At 47.5% G+C, this 22966-nt stretch overlaps 4 protein-coding genes across 8 annotated transcripts; all 4 read right to left on the reverse strand.

Annotated features, from left to right (window-relative positions):
- Positions 1-4150: 4150 nt before the first annotated feature.
- Positions 4151-4834, reverse strand: LOC120675070 (NDR1/HIN1-like protein 2). The gene has a single exon (XM_039956161.1). The coding sequence runs from the start codon at positions 4832-4834 to the stop codon at positions 4151-4153; it is 684 nt and encodes a 227-aa protein (XP_039812095.1).
- A 3083-nt stretch (positions 4835-7917) lies between these two features.
- Positions 7918-9287, reverse strand: LOC120672082 (NDR1/HIN1-like protein 10). The gene has a single exon (XM_039952375.1). It carries the CDS (start codon positions 9153-9155, stop codon positions 8430-8432), a length of 726 nt encoding a protein of 241 aa, XP_039808309.1. The 5' UTR covers positions 9156-9287; the 3' UTR covers positions 7918-8429.
- A 589-nt stretch (positions 9288-9876) lies between these two features.
- Positions 9877-10557, reverse strand: LOC120675071 (NDR1/HIN1-like protein 10). The gene has a single exon (XM_039956162.1). It carries the CDS (start codon positions 10555-10557, stop codon positions 9877-9879), a length of 681 nt encoding a protein of 226 aa, XP_039812096.1.
- Positions 10558-11483: 926 nt separating this feature from the next.
- On the reverse strand, positions 11484-17585 carry LOC120672080 (serine/threonine-protein kinase Nek5-like). 5 transcript variants are annotated; one of them, XM_039952373.1, is made up of 15 exons: positions 17302-17585; positions 16796-17032; positions 16640-16706; positions 16480-16545; positions 16350-16396; positions 16223-16268; positions 16055-16135; positions 15934-15976; positions 15804-15853; positions 15538-15619; positions 15408-15457; positions 14206-14279; positions 13938-13989; positions 13230-13841; positions 11484-13151 (listed from the first exon to the last, which is right to left on the reverse strand). In XM_039952373.1, exons 2-15 carry the CDS (start codon positions 16891-16893, stop codon positions 11733-11735), a joined length of 2787 nt encoding a protein of 928 aa, XP_039808307.1. In that variant the 5' UTR covers positions 16894-17032; positions 17302-17585; the 3' UTR covers positions 11484-11732. The 5 variants fall into 5 exon arrangements, with proteins under 5 accessions (XP_039808307.1, XP_039808308.1, XP_039808306.1 ...); XM_039952374.1 differs by lacking the exon at positions 17302-17585 and adding an exon at positions 17237-17296; XM_039952372.1 differs by lacking the exon at positions 17302-17585 and adding an exon at positions 17164-17263.
- Between the last annotated feature and the right edge of the window lie 5381 nt (positions 17586-22966).

Here is a 22966-nt window from a genome sequence, read left to right on the forward strand (position 1 = left end):
TCCAGTCTCCCCCGCCGCCGTACACATGGACCACATGTCCATCATCACCGCCTCCTCCTCCTCCTCCTCAGTACACACCACCTTCATCGCCTACTACACCTCTGTACACGCCGCCACCGTCATCGCCGACTCCACCTCTGTGCATACGGTCACCGTCGTCACCACCTCGTCCATACAACTCGCCACCACCTTTGGTCACCTCGAGGACCGAGTGGGGGGCTACCGCACCTTGCTGGGGTCCCACGTCCTGGACGGCGACTCGCACCTACTGCAGTGATGCAAATCCCTCCAAGTGAGTTCTACTTCCTACCCCTGTGGCTCCTCTGATCCTATCAACCGTCATTTTTAGAATTCTCATGTGAACTGTGACCCGCAGATGGTACTTAGCTCGGCCATTTGTGTTCAACTATGACATGATTTTTTTCCTTTGATGTAGTAATTTTACATGATTTTTTTCTTATGATGTTGGAAATCAGTAGCCACTGTGATGGACTGTGATTAGTGCTCAACTTTATTTCTTGCTTTGATATAGCAAATTAGTAGCAAGTGCTGATCTGTGGTTTGATTTCTATTGTTGATTGTTGATGTAGCAATTTTGTTGAACTGTGACGTGATTCCTTCCTTTGATGTGGCAAATCCATAGCAATTCTGCTTAGGTGTGTTCTTCCCTTCATGCAAGAATTAATTGGAATTTTGGGCTTTTCAGGTGTAATGTTAACCCATTCTCGCTGACAAAGGGGGATGCTGAAACCTACTTCGGTGATGAAGATTGACCCTATCTACTATTACAGGTGCCTGACTGTCAACAGGACTTGTACAAGCTTCTGAATGAAAATCCACGTGTACCCCGTATGTTGAATGATAAGGTAAATTGTTGGGAACGAAGGTGGCCCTAATACCCATTATGCAGAGACCTACACCTAAGACACACAACTCACTCTCGAGTCGGTTAGCCTTTTCAATTTCTAGCTACTTAGTGTATAAGGTCCGTTCGACGGCAGAGCCGTCTTCTCGCTTCCGGGTGGCAGAGCCTACCAACAGATGAAGCTATCTTCCGGGAGGCAGAGACTTCCTATGATGGAGCCCAGATCCTTTGTGATCTAGGGTGGCAGAGCCAACCTACTATAGATCACAACTTATACACCAAGTACTTAGAAATTAGAAGACCGACACTTATAAGGGAACTCAAATATTTATTCACAACTCAACTTGATACAACACGAGATGATATTTACACTTTTTATGTGACTATCATACCATGACACAACTACACTACATGGAAAAACATCCATCTACTACATAAGACCTCTTATTCCATGGTATGGCAAGGGGGAGGGGGTCACCCCTATTTATAGGACTCCATGGTTCTTATGGTGTTGCTATGTGTCCACCTTCTACACTCTTCTACGTTTCTAGAGTTTTCTCCATCTTTATCCTATCATACAAATATTTTTCCTCTAGAGAATTCTACACTTCACCATGAAGCATGATAACTATTACCCATACTTGCTCTTCACTCTTCTAGAACCTTTTTACCTTAGCATGATCTTATCCTCATGCATTGCAAAGTTAGTTTCTTGAGATTTTCACAAACTTCTAGAATGTTCCAAGTATGCATTGCATATTTCAACAGAAAGGAAACAATGTGGTCGCTCATTTCAGCTGTCACTCATTGCCACAAGCAGAATCTGTGTTTGGGGTCTTTGAGTATCAAGAACCTGATGATCTCGTCACTTGGTACGTTCCAGATGAAGAAAGTGCAGACCACCCCCCTGACTGAACAGGGAAGGGTTGCTGATCTTGCTGCGGTAAGCAACCTCCTTACCAAGATACTCAAGTGGAGGCATGGACCCGGTGCCACAAGAAGTATCCGCCCAGATTTCATTGGTCTGCATAACAAGCTCATTGAACCCAAAGAGGCAAAGACACCTGCATATCTGATAGAGAATGACCCTTCACTTTTACCGGCTACATCATATGCTGTTGCATTCCTTAGGGTGCACGGGCACATGATTGGTTTCCTGATGAGAAAAGATTCAGCAAACGCATCGTCGATCCTGGGACTCAAAATGCCCTACAAGAAGCACTCTGATTCATGGATCCTGATAGCCCAACAGCACGCTATGCTCAGCAGTTGGCTGGCTTTTAGGGTCTACAAGATAAGCAGGGCTCTCGATTTCATAGAGTTCGGTAGGAATATCTTCTCACACATCTATGGGAAAGAGACAGAAACTGGAACGTTGCTTGGGATGAAAGAAGCTGATTACATACCTGAGGCAGTTTCTGTGCTTTACCAGCACTCATTCTCAAGATTTCTCCCACTTCTCCATGAAGAGTTGTGGAATTACTATGAACAGACTGGAATGCTTGCTATCATAGACAGTATCCGGTTTGATGATCTATTCACTGGGGTTCCATCATGGGCCTTGACTGATGGAGTCACAACATGATGTATCCCGAGATAATCACAACATGAATGTTGATTGGGTGTTACTGTAGTTGAACCTTCTCAAATAATCCCGAGATCGAACAACAATTTTCATAGGGTGTTACTGTAGTTGAATGTTAGTTAATTTCATTTTTGATAAAGCCCTTTGTTGTGTAAACTCATTAGGCTTTGTATGCTCATTGGCGCATGACGCAAGTTTATTATGCTATACTGAACCAAAGCATCACTGAGAACACAGTTCTGGCACTACCACCAGATTAACAATGTATGGTTCTTTGCTTCAGGAGATTTTGCTTTACGTTTTTCATCTTCATTATTTTCTCAGTCCCTCTGGCACAGTTACTTAGGGAGATGTGCACAGTGTTGAGGAAGAGCCGAATGCTCCTTGCCATACTCTTCATTACACAAAATATGCAGATGTCTTCTCTGAAAGAAACAAGACAACTTCCAGCCTCTTACTGTGAGAGTTCTGCTTTTCCCCTGGCTGGCTGATTGTGGTGTAATATTATTTACTAAGGTGCATATATCAGTTATCGTTCATTTATCATTTCACATTGATACTTGTCTTTGTAGTTCCTTCACATCTCCAAAGCATTTGGAGTTTTTATTTGAGTGGATGAGTGAAAGTGTTGGTCTTTTGCTAGCTCAGATCTTTGTGCTGCAGAATCAATTATATGGAAGAATAATGTAAAGCCTAAATTAGACAAGATAGAGGGGTCATGATCAAGTACCATTCCTCTCGGACCTTCCATATTTATTGAACTTCCTTTAAGATATCTTGTTTTAACTCTGCTTTAGTTTTGAGTGGTTATGACTAATCAAGTGCCATTCTTTATGATCAAGTAGCAATAGTTTGGGTGGCACGTGGCAGTAGCTGCTGTGTGGTAGTAATCTTTACAATCCGGTGCACAAAGTTCTAAATGAAATCCCCATAAATGATAAAAATCAGCTATCCTCTAGCATCGGCGATCGATGAGAGAACACAAAAGGTCTCCAAGAACTTTAGGTAGTGGACCAGCTTGGGCTGGTGCATCCATCGCCACGTACTCCCTCCGTCCTGAAATATAAGCCATTCTAAAGTTTTTAAAACAGATTTGGTTGTGTAGAAAAGACTCTCCTACCTCTAATTATTATGTATTGGAACTCTATTTTAATAATTAAATATGTGCTAATTAAAGTAGCATGCCATTTCCCCATGCACCCCTCCTACATGCACCTCTCCTTACATGGTTGTATGCATGTCTTTCTATTTAGCTCTTTTTTCTATTTTCATCGATTAGCCATACGTTTGATTCATTCTAATGGTTAATGACCGATCGATCCATCGCCCACAGTACTCGCAAAGAAAAGGTTATGCTCGTATTTCATCTTATTAGTCTTTATCGATTTCAAAGTTCTTCGCTTTGTTGATGTGTAAACCCGAAAACGATGCACAATTAAGATGATTGGGTTAACAATCAACCTAGAATGCCTTATATTTGAGGATAAATTTTGAGTCCTAGAATGTCCTACATTTCAGAACGGAGGGAGTACAGTTTTATCGCTCTTTGATTTGGTCCCCTGCTTTCCATTTTGTTGTTTTGCCTCAGTGTCTGTAATTACCTCCTCTATTTCTTCTTCAACCAAAGAGAAGGCGGAGTACCAGCCCGTTTGTCCTAAAAACCAATCCACCCAACCGGAAGCCACCATCAGGCATCAGCTTCAGCTCCAGTTGGCACAATCGATCCAACCGGAAGGCACCATCAGGTTCAGGTCCAGGCGGCACTCGACAGTCAGCTTGCTCGCCACGGCCGTCGTCAGCTTGCCGAACCTGTACCGCACGATCCCATCCACCATCAGGTCCACCGGGAACACCCCCTTCTCGTGAGGTGGGAAAGCGTCGGCGCGGAGGTCGACGTGCGCGGGCGAGCTCCCGGTGAGCTCGACCGGCACCGTGTCGGTGCGCCGCGTGGCCTGGAACGGAAGCGGCAGCGCGGCGCGGGCGAAGCGGTGGTACTGGTAGAGGCCCGACGCCTGGAACCCGTCGTAGTAGACGGACACGCGCTTGTTGGGGTTGGAGACGGCCAGGACGGCGTTGAGGTTGTAGGAGAGCACCGGGGTGATCGACGTGGGGGTGGTGTCGTAGCGGTCGACCTCGAAGCGGGCGAGCGTCGCGGCGGCCGCGGCCACCCGGACCGTCCGGGGCCAGTAGATGAGGCAGATGAGGAGCGCGAGGACGCCGAAGACGGCGCTGGCTGCGACCAAGCCTCTGACAAGAATGCGGAATGGGTTCAGGCGGCCGTGCCGTGGGGGAGGCGGTGGCGGAGGGTATGGGAATGGGACAGCGCCGTCGTTGTACATGATGGTGACCTCGTTGTAGCCTGCTCCTTCTTGTGGATGGTTCATGGCTGGCTGAACCGCAGAAGGTTGATGCCGTGATGGCGTGATGAACTGATGATGAAATGACACGAGGTAGTGGAGAGGCGTTGTTGTAGATAGGGATGAAAACGGTCGGGAACGGTCGGGAAAACCCCTCAACCGTTCCCGCAACTGTATTTTTTGGTCGGGAACGGAAACGAGAACGGGAAAATCGGACGGGAAAACGAAATCGGTATTACGGGATATCGGGAACGGAATCAATCGGTCGGGAGCATGCCGATTACGATCGGGAATCGATAACTCAAAACGGGAAAATACATACAACCACTTCAAACATTTAACTCGATAAAATAATTACAACTATGCATAAATAACATGGAAACAAGACTCGTATAACTAAGAAACACAGGTAAAGTGAATCACGAATTCACAATTCACGTTGGAACACATGCAAACAACAATTCACATTTCCAACACAGGTAACACAGCCGACTACGACAAATACGGGAATTCCCGCGGGAATTTTCCCGGCTGAAAACGGGAACCGTGAAAACGGTCGGGAAAACACCCCAACTGTTCCCGTTCCCGTTCCCGCCCGTTTTCCCGTTTTGTTTTCCCATTTTCCCATTTTTTTCGCGGAAACGGTTTACGGTCGATTTAAACGGTAAACGGAGCCGGTCGGGACGGGATTTTCCCGTCCCATTTTCAACCCTAGTTGTAGAGACTGATGATATACACTTGGAAACCAACATGGCAACGTATCCTATGGAAACCAACTAGCCTGTGCAAACTATAGAAATTCGAATCTGGATTTTTGGATGGGCATCCGATGGATGGAGCTGGAGGTGGGACAAATTTGCATATAACCTCCCGCAATTATCCCACTTAATCGCGTATTATGCAAATAGACCCCTCATACCAAGCGCCACGTCCTGCCTGGGATTCGCCCGCATCCAGCCCTGGGACATGCCGCCGTTCGTTTCGTATCCTCGAAAGACTGCGCCGCCGCCGCCCATCCCAAGCCTCGACGCCGCGTCTGCTCCTTTATTTCTCGCCACAACGCCCTCCTACTTGTCGCCCAGTTTCGTCGCTTGGCCGCGCTGGAGCCCGACGCCCGCTGCCCCTTTGTTTCTCGCTGCGCCGCCGACCCTTCGCGAGTTGCCAGTCGTCCGCCCGCACGCAAGTCGCCGGCGCCGTTTTCTCCGGCGACGGCCCCCCGGCACTGTCGCGCGTGCGGTCAAGAGAAGGTGCGGCGCGTGGAGATGCCCCCGGCACCGTCGCTGGTGTAAAGATACCGCCGGTGCCGAGCACCACAGAGATGACAGTGCAGATATTCAGATAGGCATGCCATTCAGATAACCAAGTCCAAGCGTGTAAATGTCCAAGCCATCATGGTGGATTCTCATTCCAGTTCGCTGTCTGCTGGGCTGATTGATGAGATGAAGGATCTGGTGGCAGCTAAACTATTTAGCTTCAGTTGTATGCATGTTCCTCGTGCTTGTAATCGAGCGGCACATGAGCTAGCTGCTCTAGGCCTGTGTTGCGTTGAGGGAATGCTTCTTCTAGTTCTAGCCAATGCTTCTTCTAGTTGTAGTCAATTGTGCATATATTGTATATGATTTTGCCATTTGTGCAGATATAGTGTACATGATTTTGTATGATCACTGAAAAATGTCTGATGTCTCTGCATATTCTGCTATTTCACTAAATGTGCAATGTATATAAAGCATCCAGTTTCCATGTTGGACCCTCTCACTTTGCATCACACATACCAGAATGATTGAGTGATGGCATTGCCAATGTTGGAACCTGATGATCTCAAGAATAACAGCATCACTGTGCGATGGCTTTTCCATTTAGAATTAACTCTATACCTGTTTCTGTACATCAGACTAGAACATAATTTGGATGGCCCAACAGTTAATGGAAGAAAATTAGCACTGGTAGAAAATTGGCCCTAATAATTCCTGACAATGTGCAACAAGAACTAATAAAAAAAAAGGTGTAGCACTGGTAGAATTTTTAACTAATAACTCCTGCATAAAGAACAAAGAGGCAAATATTCATGGCCGTGATCAGTTAACAACATGCGAAAGAGGAGCACGTAGCTCTGATAATAATCATTTAAGTGCAGGCCATGGAGGAGCACGAACAACAGGTAGTCCTAGGTTGATCCCGCGGTGGCCCTCGCCGTCCTCCTCCTCGAATACGTGCGCGCCGGAATCCACACTGTCGGCGGACTCCATCGGCGACGGCACTAGCGAGTCACCCTGCGGCTGCTGCGGCGGCGGCGGCGGCGTTTCACTGGGCGGCATCCTCAGCGAGTCCCAGGGCAGGGCGGAGGGCGTCAAGGATACGAAAGGGCGGCAGCGTTGCAGTCTTTCGAGGATTCCGCACGAACAGCAGGAATTCACAACGTCGCCGGAATCCCAGGGCAGGGCCGAGGGCGCGGCGCTTGGTATGAGGGGTCTATTTGCATAATACACGATTAAGTGGGATAACTACGGGAGGTTATATGCAAATTTGTCCCACCTCCAGTCCCATTCATCGGATGTTCATCCAAAAACCCAGATTCGAGTTTCTATAGTTTGCACAGGCTAGTTGGTTTTTATAGGATATGTTGCCAATATGGAGTGCCTTTATGGCCTGTCAATTCGGTCTATGTAATACATGGGTTAAACTTGTACAAGTAGCAATTTCTTTTTAATCATAATGCCGCATCAATGCAATTCCGCTCTGTTGCAAACATCAGTTAATACCGTGCGTTCGCACCTGGCTGCTTGTGCGTTCTAGCTTAGATGGATTTTAGGAAGGTCGTATTGGAGCACTCAGCAGAGTTGCTAAATCTGCAAATGGCAGAGTTGACAAGTAATCATACTGTATTGCCGTTTGGCAGCCCATTATCTGGGCTCGTCCTGGCCTCACTCTGTTGCGAGTACATTGTTTGACCATTGATAATATCGTATAGATAACAGCCTCAAAGCGAATGGTACGAAAATCAATTTTGCAGCTCAGTCGACACAGACAGAGTTTGTATTTCTTTTTTTAAGCAAGTGTTTGTATTTTTTTAGAGGCAGTATACAGGAATGAAGCAAGCAAGACATAGATTTGTCTCCCCTCCATGTAGCAGAGTGAAAAAACCAGTTGTATCAGCGACTGCCGGACTCCTAAAGAAATTACATGGTTTTGCTCCAATGCTTCAGTCACTAATTACAATCTCACTATACTAGCAGCCATAGCTAAATTAAGGGGCTGTGTTGTTAAGCTTTCGTAGAATAACTGTCACAAAAGTTATGAACTCATTGTAAACTATATGCGTGACTGCCTGCATTTAGCAGAGTTTATGAAAACCCAAAGCGCGGAGCTTGTACAGACTACAAGCCTGAATAATCTGTGAAGACAATATGTCAATGGCACCACGGCATATATAAAACTACGGATCACAAAGTTCAGGTTTATTATGCATAAAAAAACAAAAGAATGATCACGCGAGCCAAAAGACATTTACAAACTGCCGGTCAAACAAAGACACTGTCAACGGCATTATCCCCGGCCGGCTAACAAAGACAAGCTGTCAAAGGACACAACACATGCCTTTGGAATTTGGACAATCGGGCAAGGATCAGAAGTCGACGTCGCACCTCGTCCCCAGCGTCGTCATCGCCGTGGCGTTCGCGTTGCCACCGGCGGTGGGCGCCGGCAGCCGCAGCACGCAGGTGATCTTGCTCTTGTAATCGTGCACGCGGAAGACCCTGACCCTGAAGCTCAGGTCCGAGTACACCCTCACCTTGATGTAGTAGAACCCCTCCCCGTTCTCCCTCCGGTACGTGCGCCGCACATCGTCGTCGCCGTCCACCGCCGCCGAGCCGCTGAACGCGGCCGTGATCCGGGCGTCGCTCTTGCGGCCCAGGTAGAACGGCTGCAGCGGGTCGAAGCCGAACCGCTCGCCGTCGTAGAACGCCTGCGCCTCGGCGTACTCGTACCGGATCCCGAACCGGTTGGGGTTCCGCAGGCGGATGGCCACCGTGAGGTTGTACTGGAGGAGGTCCCCGCCGCCGCTGCCGGCGCCGGCGCCGAGCTCGAAGCGGGAGAGCGCGGCGGAGTCGGCGTACGCCTTGGGGGTGTCCGGGCGGAAGATGAGCCAGAGCACCAGGGTGGCCGCGCCGAGCACGATGACGGCCAGCGCCACGAGCTTGAAGAGGAAGCACAGCAGGCGGCGCGGCCCGCCGCCGCCACGGTGCGGGGCGGGCGGCGGTGGGTAGTACGCCGGCTGCGGAGGAGGGATCGGCGGGCCGTAGTACCCGACGTTCAGCGGCGGCTGCGGCTGCTGCTTCTCGTAGGCCGCCATTTCGCTCGGGAATTACAAGCGCGCGCAGTGCAGAATTTGCTTGAGACCGCGATGGATTGGTGATGGATACACGATCAATCTATTCGGTGATTATTTATACGCAGGGAGACACGGTGAAACGGGAGACTTGGAAGCGCGTGTCGTCTTTTCAGAGTTCTAGACGCGTCTGGTTTTTTCCGTTGGTACGACTCGTTGCTTTTCAGAGGTTTGAGCGGCAAACTTGTAGCTGTTGCTTACGTTTCGTGTGTGTGGAAAAACCGGGGTCTGAGATGTCAGCTTCGGCGAAAGTTCTGGGATCTAGTTTGGGAATTCGCCTGGAGTCTGAACTTGGATCTAGTTTGGGAATTTTGCCAAAGCATGCAGCAGAGCGTGCGAGAGCAGAGCAGTTGATCGTGAAAACGGACCCGGGAAAATTCTGTGTGTTCACACGGCTCTCTGCCTTTCTGCTTCGGTGCTTCCACCACATTCAGCATGTCCTTCGGATTCCTCAGCATTATTTTTTTGGGTTGGGCCCTGTGATTCCCAAGAGTCCGGCTAAAAGCAGCCTAAATATCGATCGCTGGTCCAGCCCACCAAGCCCACAGCACATGCATGCACATCCTTGTCCGGCCCACAACCTATAAATCCATAAAAAAAACCTTGGATCCTTTGGACCGACCCCCATGGGCCTACTGGAGACCTTCCCCTTCTTTTCCTTTTTACACATGAACTTCCCGATCCATCAAAAGTCGATGACAGTGCAATCGACCCAACCCGACGCCACCATCAGCTTCAGAGCCAGGTGGCACTTGACCTTCAGCGTGCTCGCCGTGGTGGTGGTCAGCTCGCCGAACTTGTACCGCACCATCCCTTCCACCCACAGGTCCACGGGGAACACCCCCGTCCTGCTGTCCTCGCCGAACGCGTCGGCGTTCAGGTCCACGAGCGATCTGCCCGCGAGCAGCGCCGGCGCCGCGTCCGTGCGCCTCGTGCCCTGGAACGACAGCGGCAGCGTGGCGCGGCCGAAGCGCACGCCCTGGTACAGCCCCACCGCCTGGAGCTGGTCGTAGTAGATGGACACGCGCCGGTTGGGGTTCGTGACGGCCAGCGCCGCCGTGAGGTTGTAGGAGAGCACCGGGGTGATCGACGCGGTGGTGTTGAGGTCGAAGCCTGAGAGCGTCGCCGTGGCGACGGCGACCTGGATCGTCCGGGGCCGGTAGATGAGCCAGATGAGGAGCGCGAGGGCGCCGATGAAGAAGCACACGCCGATGAAGGCTCTGACCAGGATGCAGAACAGGCTCAGGCGGCGGCGTGGTGGAGGCGGCGGCGGCGGCGGAGGAGGAGGGTACGGGGGAGGGCCGGCGGTGGACACGTAGGTGAGCTCGGTGTAGCCATAGACAACTCCTTCCTGCGGATGGTTCATGGCTGGAGGGAGACGAGGTGACACCAGGGCTGCCTTGTTCAATGCTGATGACGTGTGATATATAACATCTCAAGACAACACAAAACACATCGACGATACCTTCAAGAGGCTCTTCGGATCTTCCATCGAGCCCATCCGTTGATACCACTTAGAACTAATATAAAATTTTATCAACCCCGTTCATTGAGTCCTAGCCAATGGCGAGTGACGACATTACTCAAGAATTGGCCTAGCTAGCATTAGCAGCGGCGGCAGCCAGCAACGCAGCAGAGAAAAGCCAAGAGGTGCGCAACAAAAACCAAGCGGCCAAGCGGGTTCACCGGCCGGCGCAAACAGCAAAGCTGTTCGGAACAGATGGAGATGCAACTGTAAACGGGTAGTATTCACTGAAAAAACTGCAAACGGGTAATAAAGCTACAGGTGGTAAAGGGTTTTAATTTTTAGCCTAGATAATCTAAAGACCGGATTCTAAAAGAGCAGAGCTCTAATCTTATATAATTTTGAGCTAAAAATATTAAAGATCAAGTTGGATTGTGAATAGAGCACTAGGGCCATAACCCATTACCACCCCTACAGTTTTCCTTTCAAAAAATAACGAAGTCCCAACGGAAGAGCATCCCTTATACGGCTACACCTATACTGTAACAGAAAAATACTTGTAAGCATATAGGATGACAGTTCAGCAGTAGAAGATGAAACATTACGGTTCATCATACAACATGAAGCCCTACAAGGCTACATGGACAAAAACAGATGTACATGGCTGATGCAACAACCAGCTTATCAAATATGTAAACAGTGTAACCAAAATACTTATATACGGGATGATTTAGGAGTAGTTGACACACCAACAACAATTGTAAACACATCCTGTAATTTTTCCGGCAGAATTCAGGTAATCTCGGAACAGAACTAAGGAAAAGAGATACAGCATCAAAGTAGTCTTTCCATTAACTTGAGCGTGTAAAATTTAACATTATCTCTGGCATATCTTGGTTTTCTGTTCACAAGCTTGGCTATTTACAACATGTGCTGTAAAGAATGGCGAACTATCAAGACTGAAACGTGAGACTCGCAGAATGTCAAGAAGAGGGATATGAACAAGACAACCATTGCTGATTCAGAGCACACAAACAGAAAGTAACCGAGGAAAAAAAAAGGCAGTCTATGTGTATTCACGCTGAACTGCGGCTTGCTTCATCATTCATCATGCCTTTGAAACTTTTAGCCAACCATATTGCCGTTTCTCGAGGGGACACCTTGGCCTTCCCGAAGGGCTTCAGAACAATCGCAAGCTCCTCCAGTCTGCTGTGTTCTAGAAGCTCCGCAGAAAGCTCTAAGAGTCCTTCAAGAGCCTCAGCTCGCTGCCTGAAGGATGTAACGTCTAGTGTTTCCTTGGGTGGAGCTGCTTTCTCCTTAAACCCATTGTTGGTCACTGGTGTACTAAAATTTCCTTCCGGTATGGTGGACAATTTTATCAGATCCGTACTGGCTGATTTCTGAATGGTAGTATTAGCTTCTACAACACTCGGCTTCAGTGTAGCAGAATCAACAGGTCCTGAAGGTATCAGGTTTGGCTGGATGCTTCTCACATCTCTCTCTTCTCTTACCACGTTAAGAAGTTTTCCAACTTCAATGCTCTGTGCTCCCGTTTCCCTTAATGCCTGCTCACCATTGACATGGGAACTGCTATGGCTTATGACACGTATAACATCCTCAACTGGAGGATTTAAATGGGATGCTGGTGATTTCTCTGAAGACTGGAAAGGAAAAGACACTCTATCTGGAGTAATGCCTGTTGTTGTAACAAATGAAGCAACTTCTGGTACTGATGAAAGCAGTTCCTGCACTGTGAATTTGTCTTCATCACTTTGTACAGTAACTGTGTCACTATCGTCGCCCACCTTGCTAGAGGGCATGTCATCCTTGCAGACAAACTCTTGTTCATCAGAAGATGCCTCCATGGCTGAGATTGGACTAATATCACCATTACGAGTCATTTTCTTCTGAAAATTGGTTGTTTTGACCTCTGAATTTGGCTTAGTTGTTACGCCATGAGCTTGTATGGTAGTGTCAGGGACCGAACATTTGCAGGATGGTACCAAGTAGGTTGGTGAGCCAGGTTCAGATGGTTCAGATCGGTTGGTGTTCTCAGGATAACTTACTGTAGAACTGGAGCAAGCTGTACTTTCTTCCTGGGTTGCTACAGCCCTAGGTGGAGCAGATTTCGCCCTTGAATTGTCTGGTTTTCTCTGAATACCATCCAGCTGACTTGGAGGAATCATTGGAAAACCTGGAAGTTCCACAAGAGCACTGTTTGGAATATGGGGAGGTCGGAAATGACTTTTTGCATGCTCAGCCATAACGACCTTATTGTGAGCTCGTTTTATCCCAGTGTGTTGACGACTTGGACTCGCTACTCCTTGCCTCCGAGCAGGAATACTTGTGCATCTAATAAAACTCGGTGGTGTTTTGTTCTTAGCCTTCCCTGCAGCAGCAGCATCAACATCTTGCCCAAACTGCTTGGCAGGATCTGGATTTGGCCGCTCATCTAATTTATTTTTAACTGTCTGTGAATGCTCAACAATTGGTGACTACAAGATAGAACCAGAAGAAAAGTTAGCAACATGGGAAACTGGGTTTAGCACAAAAAAAAAAACATTGATCCTTACCAAATGTTTCAAGGGAGGAGATGCTTGTCCCCGTTTCACAGGTTCTTCAAAGCTTACCCTTGCCGATTCATGTGACATCACTTCACTAGACCTTGAACTGGAGGAAATATCACTGTGCTTTGATTCATCAGATGAGCGCTCCCTGTTGCTGGGTGAATTTAGCTTTACACGGCTAGCTCTCACTGGTGAACTGCTTTCCCTGAACTTGCTCTCCTCTCTTAGAGTTGTTAGTACCTTCTTAATGATTTTTGGTTGCTTATTCTCGTGTCTAAGATGCTGATTATTATGTATGGATTTAGATGAGTCTTGTCTCTCCAGTTCAGGACCAGCAGTATCTTTATGACTCTGAAGATCAGTACTTTCAGCACCTTCAGTATCAATGGTGTTGTTAGAACTTGAAGCTGGTCCTGATGTATTTCTTTCGCTTGATTGTATACTGTCCATATCACTGGCAGAAATGCTACTGCACTGACTCCCAGACATACTTCTCTGGCTGCTCCGTGAACTGGTGATTGGTTTCTCTGGTGATCGACCGGGATGTAATATATCAGCAAATGGACGATATTGATTAACATAAGGTTGCAGGTATGGACTTTTTAGAATCTCAGATGCCTGTTAATAAAGTGTGACAAATACTCTCAGGTTATAAAGATAGCAAACAAGCATCTTGGTTGCAGTAGAGGTATCTATGCGTCTATAGTTACTTACAGTAGGCCGATGTTCAGGACTCTTCCTCAACATGCTTTTAATAAGTGTTTTCCTGCATTCAGCAAGATGGCACATTTAGCTAGCTATACACAGGTAAACTCATCATAATATTTTCAAAACATTAAAAATATATATATGCGGACTTGAAATTATTTTCAAACAATAAAGCTGGATACCCACAAAAAAAAGCTGGATAGAAAATTTTCTGTATATGAATTGTTTTTTTTACCAAATGAATTTTGAAGAATAGTTGTTCAGGTGTGCTTACATAGATGAAGAATAGCAAGTAGGCAAAGGACCAATGGAGGAGCGATTTATCTTACTTATCAGTCCAGCCATATCCTGAAAGAAACACAGAGGATTATTAAGCTCACCTGAACAGTTTTGAATTTAATAACACCATCACATGGTAAAGGCTGAGGGATATGAAGTTGAGGCATGGCAGCAATTTGATAATGTTCAGTTGCAAAGAACTGATGTTTACATCAGTCAAAACTTCTATCCAGTTACATGCTCCTATATGTATTGGCTGGAATGCAAAGCATTCAAATGCTGACATCTTCCAATACCATTTGAAAGGCCGTGAGACATGATATCTATATCATTCACAGACCTAAAGACATGAATTTCCCGGATGGATCATGAAGAACTTTGACCCAATATGTTAGTGAGCCTGAATAATAAACCTATCCTTCTCTTGTATAATGCTTGGCATAGCATGCTCATGAAATGTGAACTCTCATATACATAAAGAGGGGAGGGAAGTAGGGAGGGAGAGGAAGGTCTCTGAAAGTCATTATTGTCATGATAATGACAAACGTCTACCAAGAGTCAGACACACTAAAGACCGAATAGGTCAATATTTCTATGTTGTCTGGTCTTTTTTGTGATTAATTAAATGAAAGTGATACAAGTGAAATTGATTGTTCAGCGTAGATGCTAATGTCGCAACCCCTCCATGGAAGATGCCCAGTCACTCTTCCTTGCTATGGCGAGAGTCTGAATTCTGAAACTAAAATAGTTTGTGTATTGTGACAATTCAGAACAGCCACTGAAAAAGTGTATCTGGTGTTCTAGTTATCTTTCATTTTCGATAGCAACACGACAGCTAATAGCTCAATTTATATCAAAGGCTATGGTTTAGTCTTGTCCTTCCAGTAGGCAGCTTAGGGGCTTTCTGCATCAATTAGAGCATCTTATCTTTAATCAATCTGTAGTGACAAATGGTCGTTTTCCTAGTTGGTTGGTTTATATGTCACAGATGGATGTGTTTCAAAGTTAATTCATCATTTGCTCTCCACATAGGGTGGGGCAAACCATGGAGCATTGTTGGAAATAGGACCTGAACCCAAGTAGACAATGAAGGTGGCAGGCAAATAGACTAAAACTAAAACCATCTTTGAATACAAACTAGTGTTAGATATGGTAGTGGATAGTTATGCAAGGAGTATACGCCAAATAAGAACTCACAAAAGCTTTGAAAGCAGGCCGATGAGCAGCCATCTCATACATGCAACATCCTGGATAGACATATATCAGTTAAAAAAGACGAATAACATCAATTCATTTAAACATCTCTATATAAGTATGAAAACATTACCAAGAGACCATATGTCTGACTTGAAGCCATAAGGAATGTCTGCAAGCAACTCCGGGCACATGTAATTTGGTGTTCCCACAACCTAAGAAGCATCATTCTAGAACATAAGATTCTAATAATAGAAAAGACAACTTACACAATAAATATAGAACATACAAGGATCAAATATGTGGTTCCATTATTCATGAGGGATCTCAGAACGGAAACAAACAGAAGATGAAGGCAATATTTCGTGTACCAATTAAAAAAATAAGAGAAAAAGTTACCGAAGAGGCTAAATCATCTGCCTTTAAAGTCTTGGCCAGGCCAAAATCTCCTGAAAGTAAAACAGAAATATTAAACCACATAATATGGTGAAGCACAGTTGTGGTATTTAGATTAGAATATGAAGCTAACCAAGGCGAATATCCTGTTCTTTAGTGAGAAATATGTTTGAGCACTGCCAAAAAAACAGAGGTTATACAACATTAAAAACCTGCTTGATAAACTGATAGCATCACTATTCTCGGTCGCTTACCTTGAGATCTCGATGTAAAACAAAGTTTGAATGCAGATAGTCAACAGCTAATGCCAATTGAGCAAACCATTTCAGCAGTTTCTATAGGATATTCACAACAGTAAGCACAAATTTCCACACAAAAAAAACTCAATGCGCTATAAAAGGGGGACAAAAAATAATAGCAACCTCCTCTGGGAAGTATGTCCCATTTGCTTTCTTCATCAATTCAGCCCTATCAAAAATGAACATAATAATGAGATAAAAGAGTAATAAGATTGCCAGTAGAAAAGCTGCCTTAAGACAGCACACTCACATGTCACCACCTTCACAGTATCCCGTCACTATGCAAACATAGCATCCCTGCCAAAAACTCATGCGTTGAGCTGAAATAAAATGAAACCAAACGAAAAGTAAACATGGGTGCATGTTCCTAAAGAACAAACCTTCTCAACCCATGCCTCCTTGAACTCAACAATGTAAGGATGTTGCAAGCGCGCGATAAGAGCCATCTGCAGTTCCCACTTCATCTATAAGTTCACCAAAAATAGTGCGAACTGACGACAAACAAATATAAAGACGTAGGTATTATCTCTTTTGGCTGACCTCTTGATGGGCAGACTTGCGGCATCGCTCTGTTTGTCTTGCAAGGCGAATTTTCTTCAACACATACCTGCAGTTGCAAAGCAAGCAGCTGTCAACTAGGCAAATTCAGGAAGGGGAGCAGACTCTGCAACTGAACTGAAGCAACTTGCAGCGTACTTCTTCTTCTCCGTCTTGTGGTTGACGAGGATGGCAGCACCAAAGGCGCCACGGCCAATCTGCTCCATAACCTCGTAGTGGTCCATCCGTGACTCCATGGCTCCCAACCTCTCAACACAACTGCTAATGCTCAAGAGCAGAAACACGGACTCGCCAAACTTCAGTCTGCAATATCAGAATCGCTGGCTTCGCCCGTATGCGTCGCAGCTCCAATCAGCACCTTGCCCTCGGCGATTTCTGCAAAAACCATCGAAACAGGCGTGAATCAAGCAGCTTCAGACCCTCAGTGCAGGCTCCGCAATTCAAATTCGAACAAAATATTTCCTGTTCCGTCCAATCCAACCATAATCCTAACCACACCTACTAACCCCGTCGCAAACAAGGAAACCATCGGAAACATTCGGCCACAAAAAACCCATGGCCGAAGTTCAGCCACCGTACCACGCACGCACGGGAAAAGGGTACCACATCCCTCACAGGAAAAGCTTGAGGTTCATCAACTGTACCGCGCACAGTTCCCACCAACCGCCACCGCTCGGGACAGGGACCTTGCCGCTGGCGGGCCTTTCTCTCCACCGACATTGGCGCTGCGCTCCGCCCGGGGCCGCCGCTCCACGGGCCGTGGCTTCCCACCGCTCCGGCCGACCCCGTCTCCCGCCGCCGGCGACGGGGCGTGGGGCCGCGCCTCGGTCTCGGCCTCGTCGACGTCTCCGCGCCTGAGCAGCGGCCGCGCTGGGGGATTTGGTGCGGCTTTTGATCGTTTTTGTTCCGGTGTGTGCGCTACTGGTGGGGTTATTTAAAATCCGCATATGGGGAAGGAGGAGGCGCTTATATACGCCTCCCGTCCGCCATGACCGCGGGGTTAATGATGAGAGGGCTCTAGTGCCGCTTGACAGCGATGTGCGGGGCGATCATTTCTCCTCTCGCGATTAAAATTGAGAGAGAGGGGAGAGCGGTGCTCACTGACTCGGATCCTCATGTGAATGGGAACTTGGGAAGTAGTTGTATTTTGTTTTCTTGGAGAAACAGTTGCTGCTGCTGTGCGAATTCGGCACAAATTCATTTATTCGACCCTGATCCGATGACCAACGAACATACAACATAGAATCTGAATAAATTTTAATTTTAGCGTTCTCTTTAAATAGTATAGATGAGATGTCCCCGTCACGATGCCCCGTGTGCATGCCGGGTAGTCTCCTCTGTCTTGCGTGCTATGTTGAGCCAAGAATATTTTGTTTTTCTACGTTATTTATGTATTTATTATTCTTTTGGTAACGGACTATACGGGTCCCTTGTTTCAGATGCTTTTATTTGCTTCGTGGGAACGGCTGGTTTCAGCCCTTGGTGAAGTTAAGGAGCAGCAGTAAGCCAGTAAACCAAATGGCAACTTTTGGGTACTGCTGGAGCGGTTGAATTGAACCCTCCATCGAACCAATATGAGGTACGGTACTTTAGTCCTAAATGAGAATCAGTGGGGCTGATCTTTATTCTAGTGCAACAGGAAAGAAAGCCTAATAATGATGATAAAGGTTGTAAGTTGGTGAGGTGATGGATCAACGCCCCTTGGTGGCGGCGCCAATGACGAATGCTTGGGGGTCCGCCCTCTTTTCCTAATGCCCTACCTCCGATATTGTCCGATCCTTGGGGATGAGCGTATTCGCTATTTTGATAATTAATTAAAGTTGTATCATGTCAGTGCAGTATTACTGATGCACGCTCTACCCTACCTACTCTGGCCGTTACACAGTTAACCGTTCCATTAGAGAGAAAAAAAGTCTGACGTAAGGTAATCCGGTTACAGGTTCTGCTAGTATTGTTCGCAAAAAAAAAAAGGTTCTGCTAGTTTTTTTTCCTCTCCATGTCTTCTAGCAACAGAGCTACCCGTCTCGAGCTGTCCATCGACAAATTAAACACGCGCGCCAATCACGAGCTATCCATCATAGGTGGTTGCAGGGGCAGCCCGACAACGCAATGTGATGGCTGCGGAGCAAGGCGCAGCGACCACACAGCATCTCAGACCAAGAACTCGGCTCACACTTACACTCTGTCCTGTCCGAATCGAAAAATCAGTAGAGAAAAAAAATCAACGTGGCGTCTAGATTATCGTCTGCTCAGCTTTTGCGTGCTGCCTGCCTTTCACAAGGCACGGCTGGTTTGTTTAATCGCAGCACCAAAGCCTCGCAATAATCCTGCTTTTTAGTTAGGTCGCAATCTTTCAGAGGAATTTTTAAGGTGTTTTTCAGAGAAATGGTTGAATGGTTAGAGTTAGACAGAGAGGGAGGGACCGTTCCTCTTGATGGTAACTGCTGTGCCTGTGCGCTCCCTTCAACAGTGACCACTCACCGGCGCCGCGCTGACTAACACTACAGAGCAGAACAGCGTGGCAGCTTGGGGACTGCAGGAGGAACACTGTGTCATGAGTCTTGACACTGTTCTTGAGCACAGGCTGCAAAGATCGTAGTCGGACTCCCCCGGTGGCCAGTGAACACTGCGGCGGACTGGTGGTGATCAAGATGCGAGTATTGTGCTGTTCAAAGGTCCGGAGTCAGGACCATGGGGTTGTGTGAGCTGACTGAGCAGCGGCACGCACGCTCACACGTGAGACAGGCGGATCGGCTCCTTCGCACGGACCGTATCCGACCTTGTAATTGCCCGGAGGCCCAGATGCAGCGCTGATCTGAAGCATCCGCAGCGTGCCTCATAAAAGAGTCACACGGTCCAACTGGACAGTCTGTCCATAGGATTTAAGTTCGACACCAAACGAGCAAAGCATATCGTGAGGTGATTCTCGTACGGTGCTGCAGAGACTCATTTCCATGTGCATCCATTGTGCATTCGCAGATCCGATCTATTTGCTAGCTTACCTTCTTCACTTGTTCATAGGCAAGGGTTTGTCAAGAGTCTGAAAAACAGCAAAAGCATTGCCGCGTACTACTCCGATCCGTTGATGAATGCTGATCTGATGACGGAACTCCACAACGACCTGATCGCATGATGTGAACCGTGCATGATAGATTAGGAATCATGGTACTAACCTACACTAGTACAAATGTGCTTTTCTATGACGTATTGATAGTGACGTTTCTACAATTCGTCATTGAACATTATTTTTAATGACGAAATTTATTACTTCGTCACATATGACGAGTGACGCAGCTAACCCGCTTGAAAATAATGACGAAATGAAGACGAGCGTCATAGAAGGCACAAACGATTCGTCATAGATGCATCATGCCACTACTGAACGTGGGGGAGACAACGACGAACAAAAATAGGCATCACAAAACAACAACCTGTTCGTCACAAAACAATAAAGGCCATGGTACAGCAGCGATTTAGTCCCACATGTAAGTGTGGTTGAGACTGTGGGACCCACATGCAGATCATGGTACTATGTCCACGTGGCGACACGGACCTCACCACCTGGGTCACATGACGCAGTGGCCCACCGCCACGTGGCACGGACCCCACCACCCCAGCCCGGTCCCACTGCCACGTGGCACGGACCCCATCACCGCGGTGGGTCCATGACCACGTGGCGACGTGGACCCCACCACCTCAGCCCGGTCCCACTGCCATGTGGCATTCTACAGCAACCGTGGTCCCGCCTGACAGAACCGGCGGGTCCCATCTTGTCCACGTGGCAACGTGGGTCCCACTTGACAGAATCGGCGGGTCCCGTGTCCACGCGGGCCCTCTACTCCGGCACGGTCCCACGACCAGGTGGCACTCCACGTCAACGTCGGTCCCTACGATCCCGGTCCCACTCAACTGAGTATAACACACGCGGCCCAGCACTACGTCCGAGCGGCCTCGCGCGGCCCAGCAACATCAGCCTCGCGCGGCCATCGAACGTTCCCAGGTTTAATCGGCAAAAAACCTGCGTTTCCCAGGATTCGAACCGCGTACTGGACGGAAGCCAAGAGAAAGCGTTACCACTGCGCCATCGAATGTTCTTGTGAAAGGAGACTTATATTTTTTATTTGTTTAATTAGCGAATGGTTTCCATATGCTCTTCCACTGCGCCATCGAACCCTACAGACACAAATCGAATCTTGCGGGTCGAGTCGGGTGCACAGCGGCGGCGTCCACGGTGCACGGCGGCGGATCCGCGGCGTTGTCCCCGGCGAACGGCGGCGGGACCACAGTAGTGCCGCCGGCGCACGGCGGAGGGAGCATAGCGGCATCCCCGGCGGGCGCACAGCGGCGGCAGCGCGGTAGTGTCCCCGCGGCGGCTTCCCCGGTTGACGGCGGCGGCAAGGTGACTTCTTTGACCAAATATCTCAAGCTTTTTCCTTTTCTCGTTGTGCTGATAGTGTATGCTGTTACTGTGCTGTTTCAAGATTCTAGGGTTCGGTAGATTGGACTAGTGTCACTTCTGGTAATGATGTGCATTCATCCAGTAAGGATTTAGGGGCCCAAATGATATGACCAGTTACTATTTTTTCAGTATGTTAATTAGTAAATCATTTTTTGTTAAGTTGTATTTGAGGTTCCGTTATAGTATTTTGCCTCTGATTTTGCACATGTATGCTAAAACAGATGGATCGAAGTTGGATTCATGGGAGGCGTTTCACACCTGCCTACATGGACGGAGTGGAACAGTTCATGGAATTTGTTAGAGGGCAGTTCCCTGCAGACAGCGAGATACATTGTCCCTGCCGCAAATGTCTTAATCAAGCTTTACGGCCTCAGCATGAAGTGAATGACCATATACACATCTTTGGAATGTCACTTTTGTACACTCGTTGGGTTCATCATGGAGAGTCTCCAGATGGCCAGGTTGCTGAGTTCAGAGAGGAGGTGCAGCATGATGAATATGATGATGGTGGAGGGATACATTTGGGTGAGGATGACCAAGATGATGACCAAGCTGATGACCAAGATGATGATCACGGAGTCACAGAGATGATATCAGATTTGTACACAGCAGTAGAGGAAGATGGAGGGACTCCAAGTTTTGCCAAAGTTCTTGCCGATGCCAAGCGGTCACTTTGCCCGGGATCAACGCATTCTAGATTCTCCTTTCTAGTGAGACTTCTCTATATGAAGTCTCGCTATCGACTTGGCAATAACTTTTTTACTGCATTGTTGAAGTTATTGTCCGATGCATATGAATCAATCCATGTGTGCAAGAACAATTATGTTTTGTTTCGTAAGTCTGAGGTGTTTGACACGGATTATGCCAACCTAGAAGCGTGCCCAGTTTGTGATGAATCTAGATGGGAAGGTGGTGAGAGTGGCAAGCGGGTTCCTCATAAGGTCTTGAGGCACTTTCCACTTATACCAAGACTGAAGAGGATGTTTGCCATGAAACGAACTGCTGAGGAGGCCCAGTGGCACAATGTGGATAGGAAGCCAGTCGCCAATGAAATGAGCCATCCAGCTGATGGGGAGGCATGGAAGGACTTTGATAGGAAGTATCAATCTTTTGCGGCGGATGCAAGGAACTTGAGGCTTTCCCTAGCTACAGATGGTTTCAACCCTTTTGGCAACATGAGCACTCAATATAGCATGTGGCCAGTGCTTGTGACACCTCTGAACCTACCACCATGGGAATGTGTCAATTCAGCCAACTGTTTTATGTCTTTGCTCATCCCGGGTCCATCATCTCCTGGAAAAGATTTTGACTTGTTTCTCGAGCCTCTAATTGAAGAATTGCTTGCTCTTTGGAAAGGAGTGTCCACTTATGATGCTGTTAGTGGTAAAAAGTTTGATCTTCGTGCCACTGTGTTGTGGTGCATACATGATTATCCAGCCTTGAGCACCTTGTCGGGGCGAACCACAAAAGGTTATTATGCATGTATCCACTGTGACAAAAATCCTTTGTCACGGGCACTGAGGGGTAAGATTGCTTACATTGGCCATCGTCATTTTCTTCCAAAGGATCATGAGTGGCGGAAAAGCTTGGCTTTTGATGGCCGCCGTGAAACCAGGGATGCGCCGGGCAAATTCAGTAGTAAAGAGGTTCAAGCGGAACTAGAGAAGGTGAAAGATGTGAGGCTAGGAAAGCATCCCGCACCAGCACCCAGGAAAAGGAAGCGTGGGGAGAAAAGCAGCCCCAAAATTTGGAGTCGCAAAGTTGGGTTGTGGAAGCTACCATATTGGAAGGACTTGTTGCTGCCACACAATCTCGATGTTATGCACATATAGAAGAACATTTGTGATGCC

This window comes from Panicum virgatum, chromosome 5N, assembly GCF_016808335.1.
Source record: "Panicum virgatum strain AP13 chromosome 5N, P.virgatum_v5, whole genome shotgun sequence".
Classification (NCBI taxonomy): domain Eukaryota; kingdom Viridiplantae; phylum Streptophyta; class Magnoliopsida; order Poales; family Poaceae; genus Panicum; species Panicum virgatum.

Excerpts from the sequence above, each read along its gene's own strand:
- LOC120672082 (XM_039952375.1), bottom strand. The coding sequence starts at position 9,155 with ATGGCGGCCTACGAGAAGCAGCAGCCGCAGCCGCCGCTGAACGTCGGG.
- LOC120675071 (XM_039956162.1), bottom strand. The coding sequence starts at position 10,557 with ATGAACCATCCGCAGGAAGGAGTTGTCTATGGCTACACCGAGCTCACC.
- LOC120675070 (XM_039956161.1), bottom strand. The coding sequence starts at position 4,834 with ATGAACCATCCACAAGAAGGAGCAGGCTACAACGAGGTCACCATCATG.
- LOC120672080 (XM_039952373.1), bottom strand. The coding sequence starts at position 16,893 with ATGGAGTCACGGATGGACCACTACGAGGTTATGGAGCAGATTGGCCGT. Across the intron at positions 15,620-15,803 it reads CAGATGATTTAGCCTCTTCG|GTTGTGGGAACACCAAATTA; the intron begins GTAACTTTTTCT and ends GATGCTTCTTAG. Across the intron at positions 13,152-13,229 it reads CTCCTCCCTTGAAACATTTG|TCACCAATTGTTGAGCATTC; the intron begins GTAAGGATCAAT and ends TCTATCTTGTAG.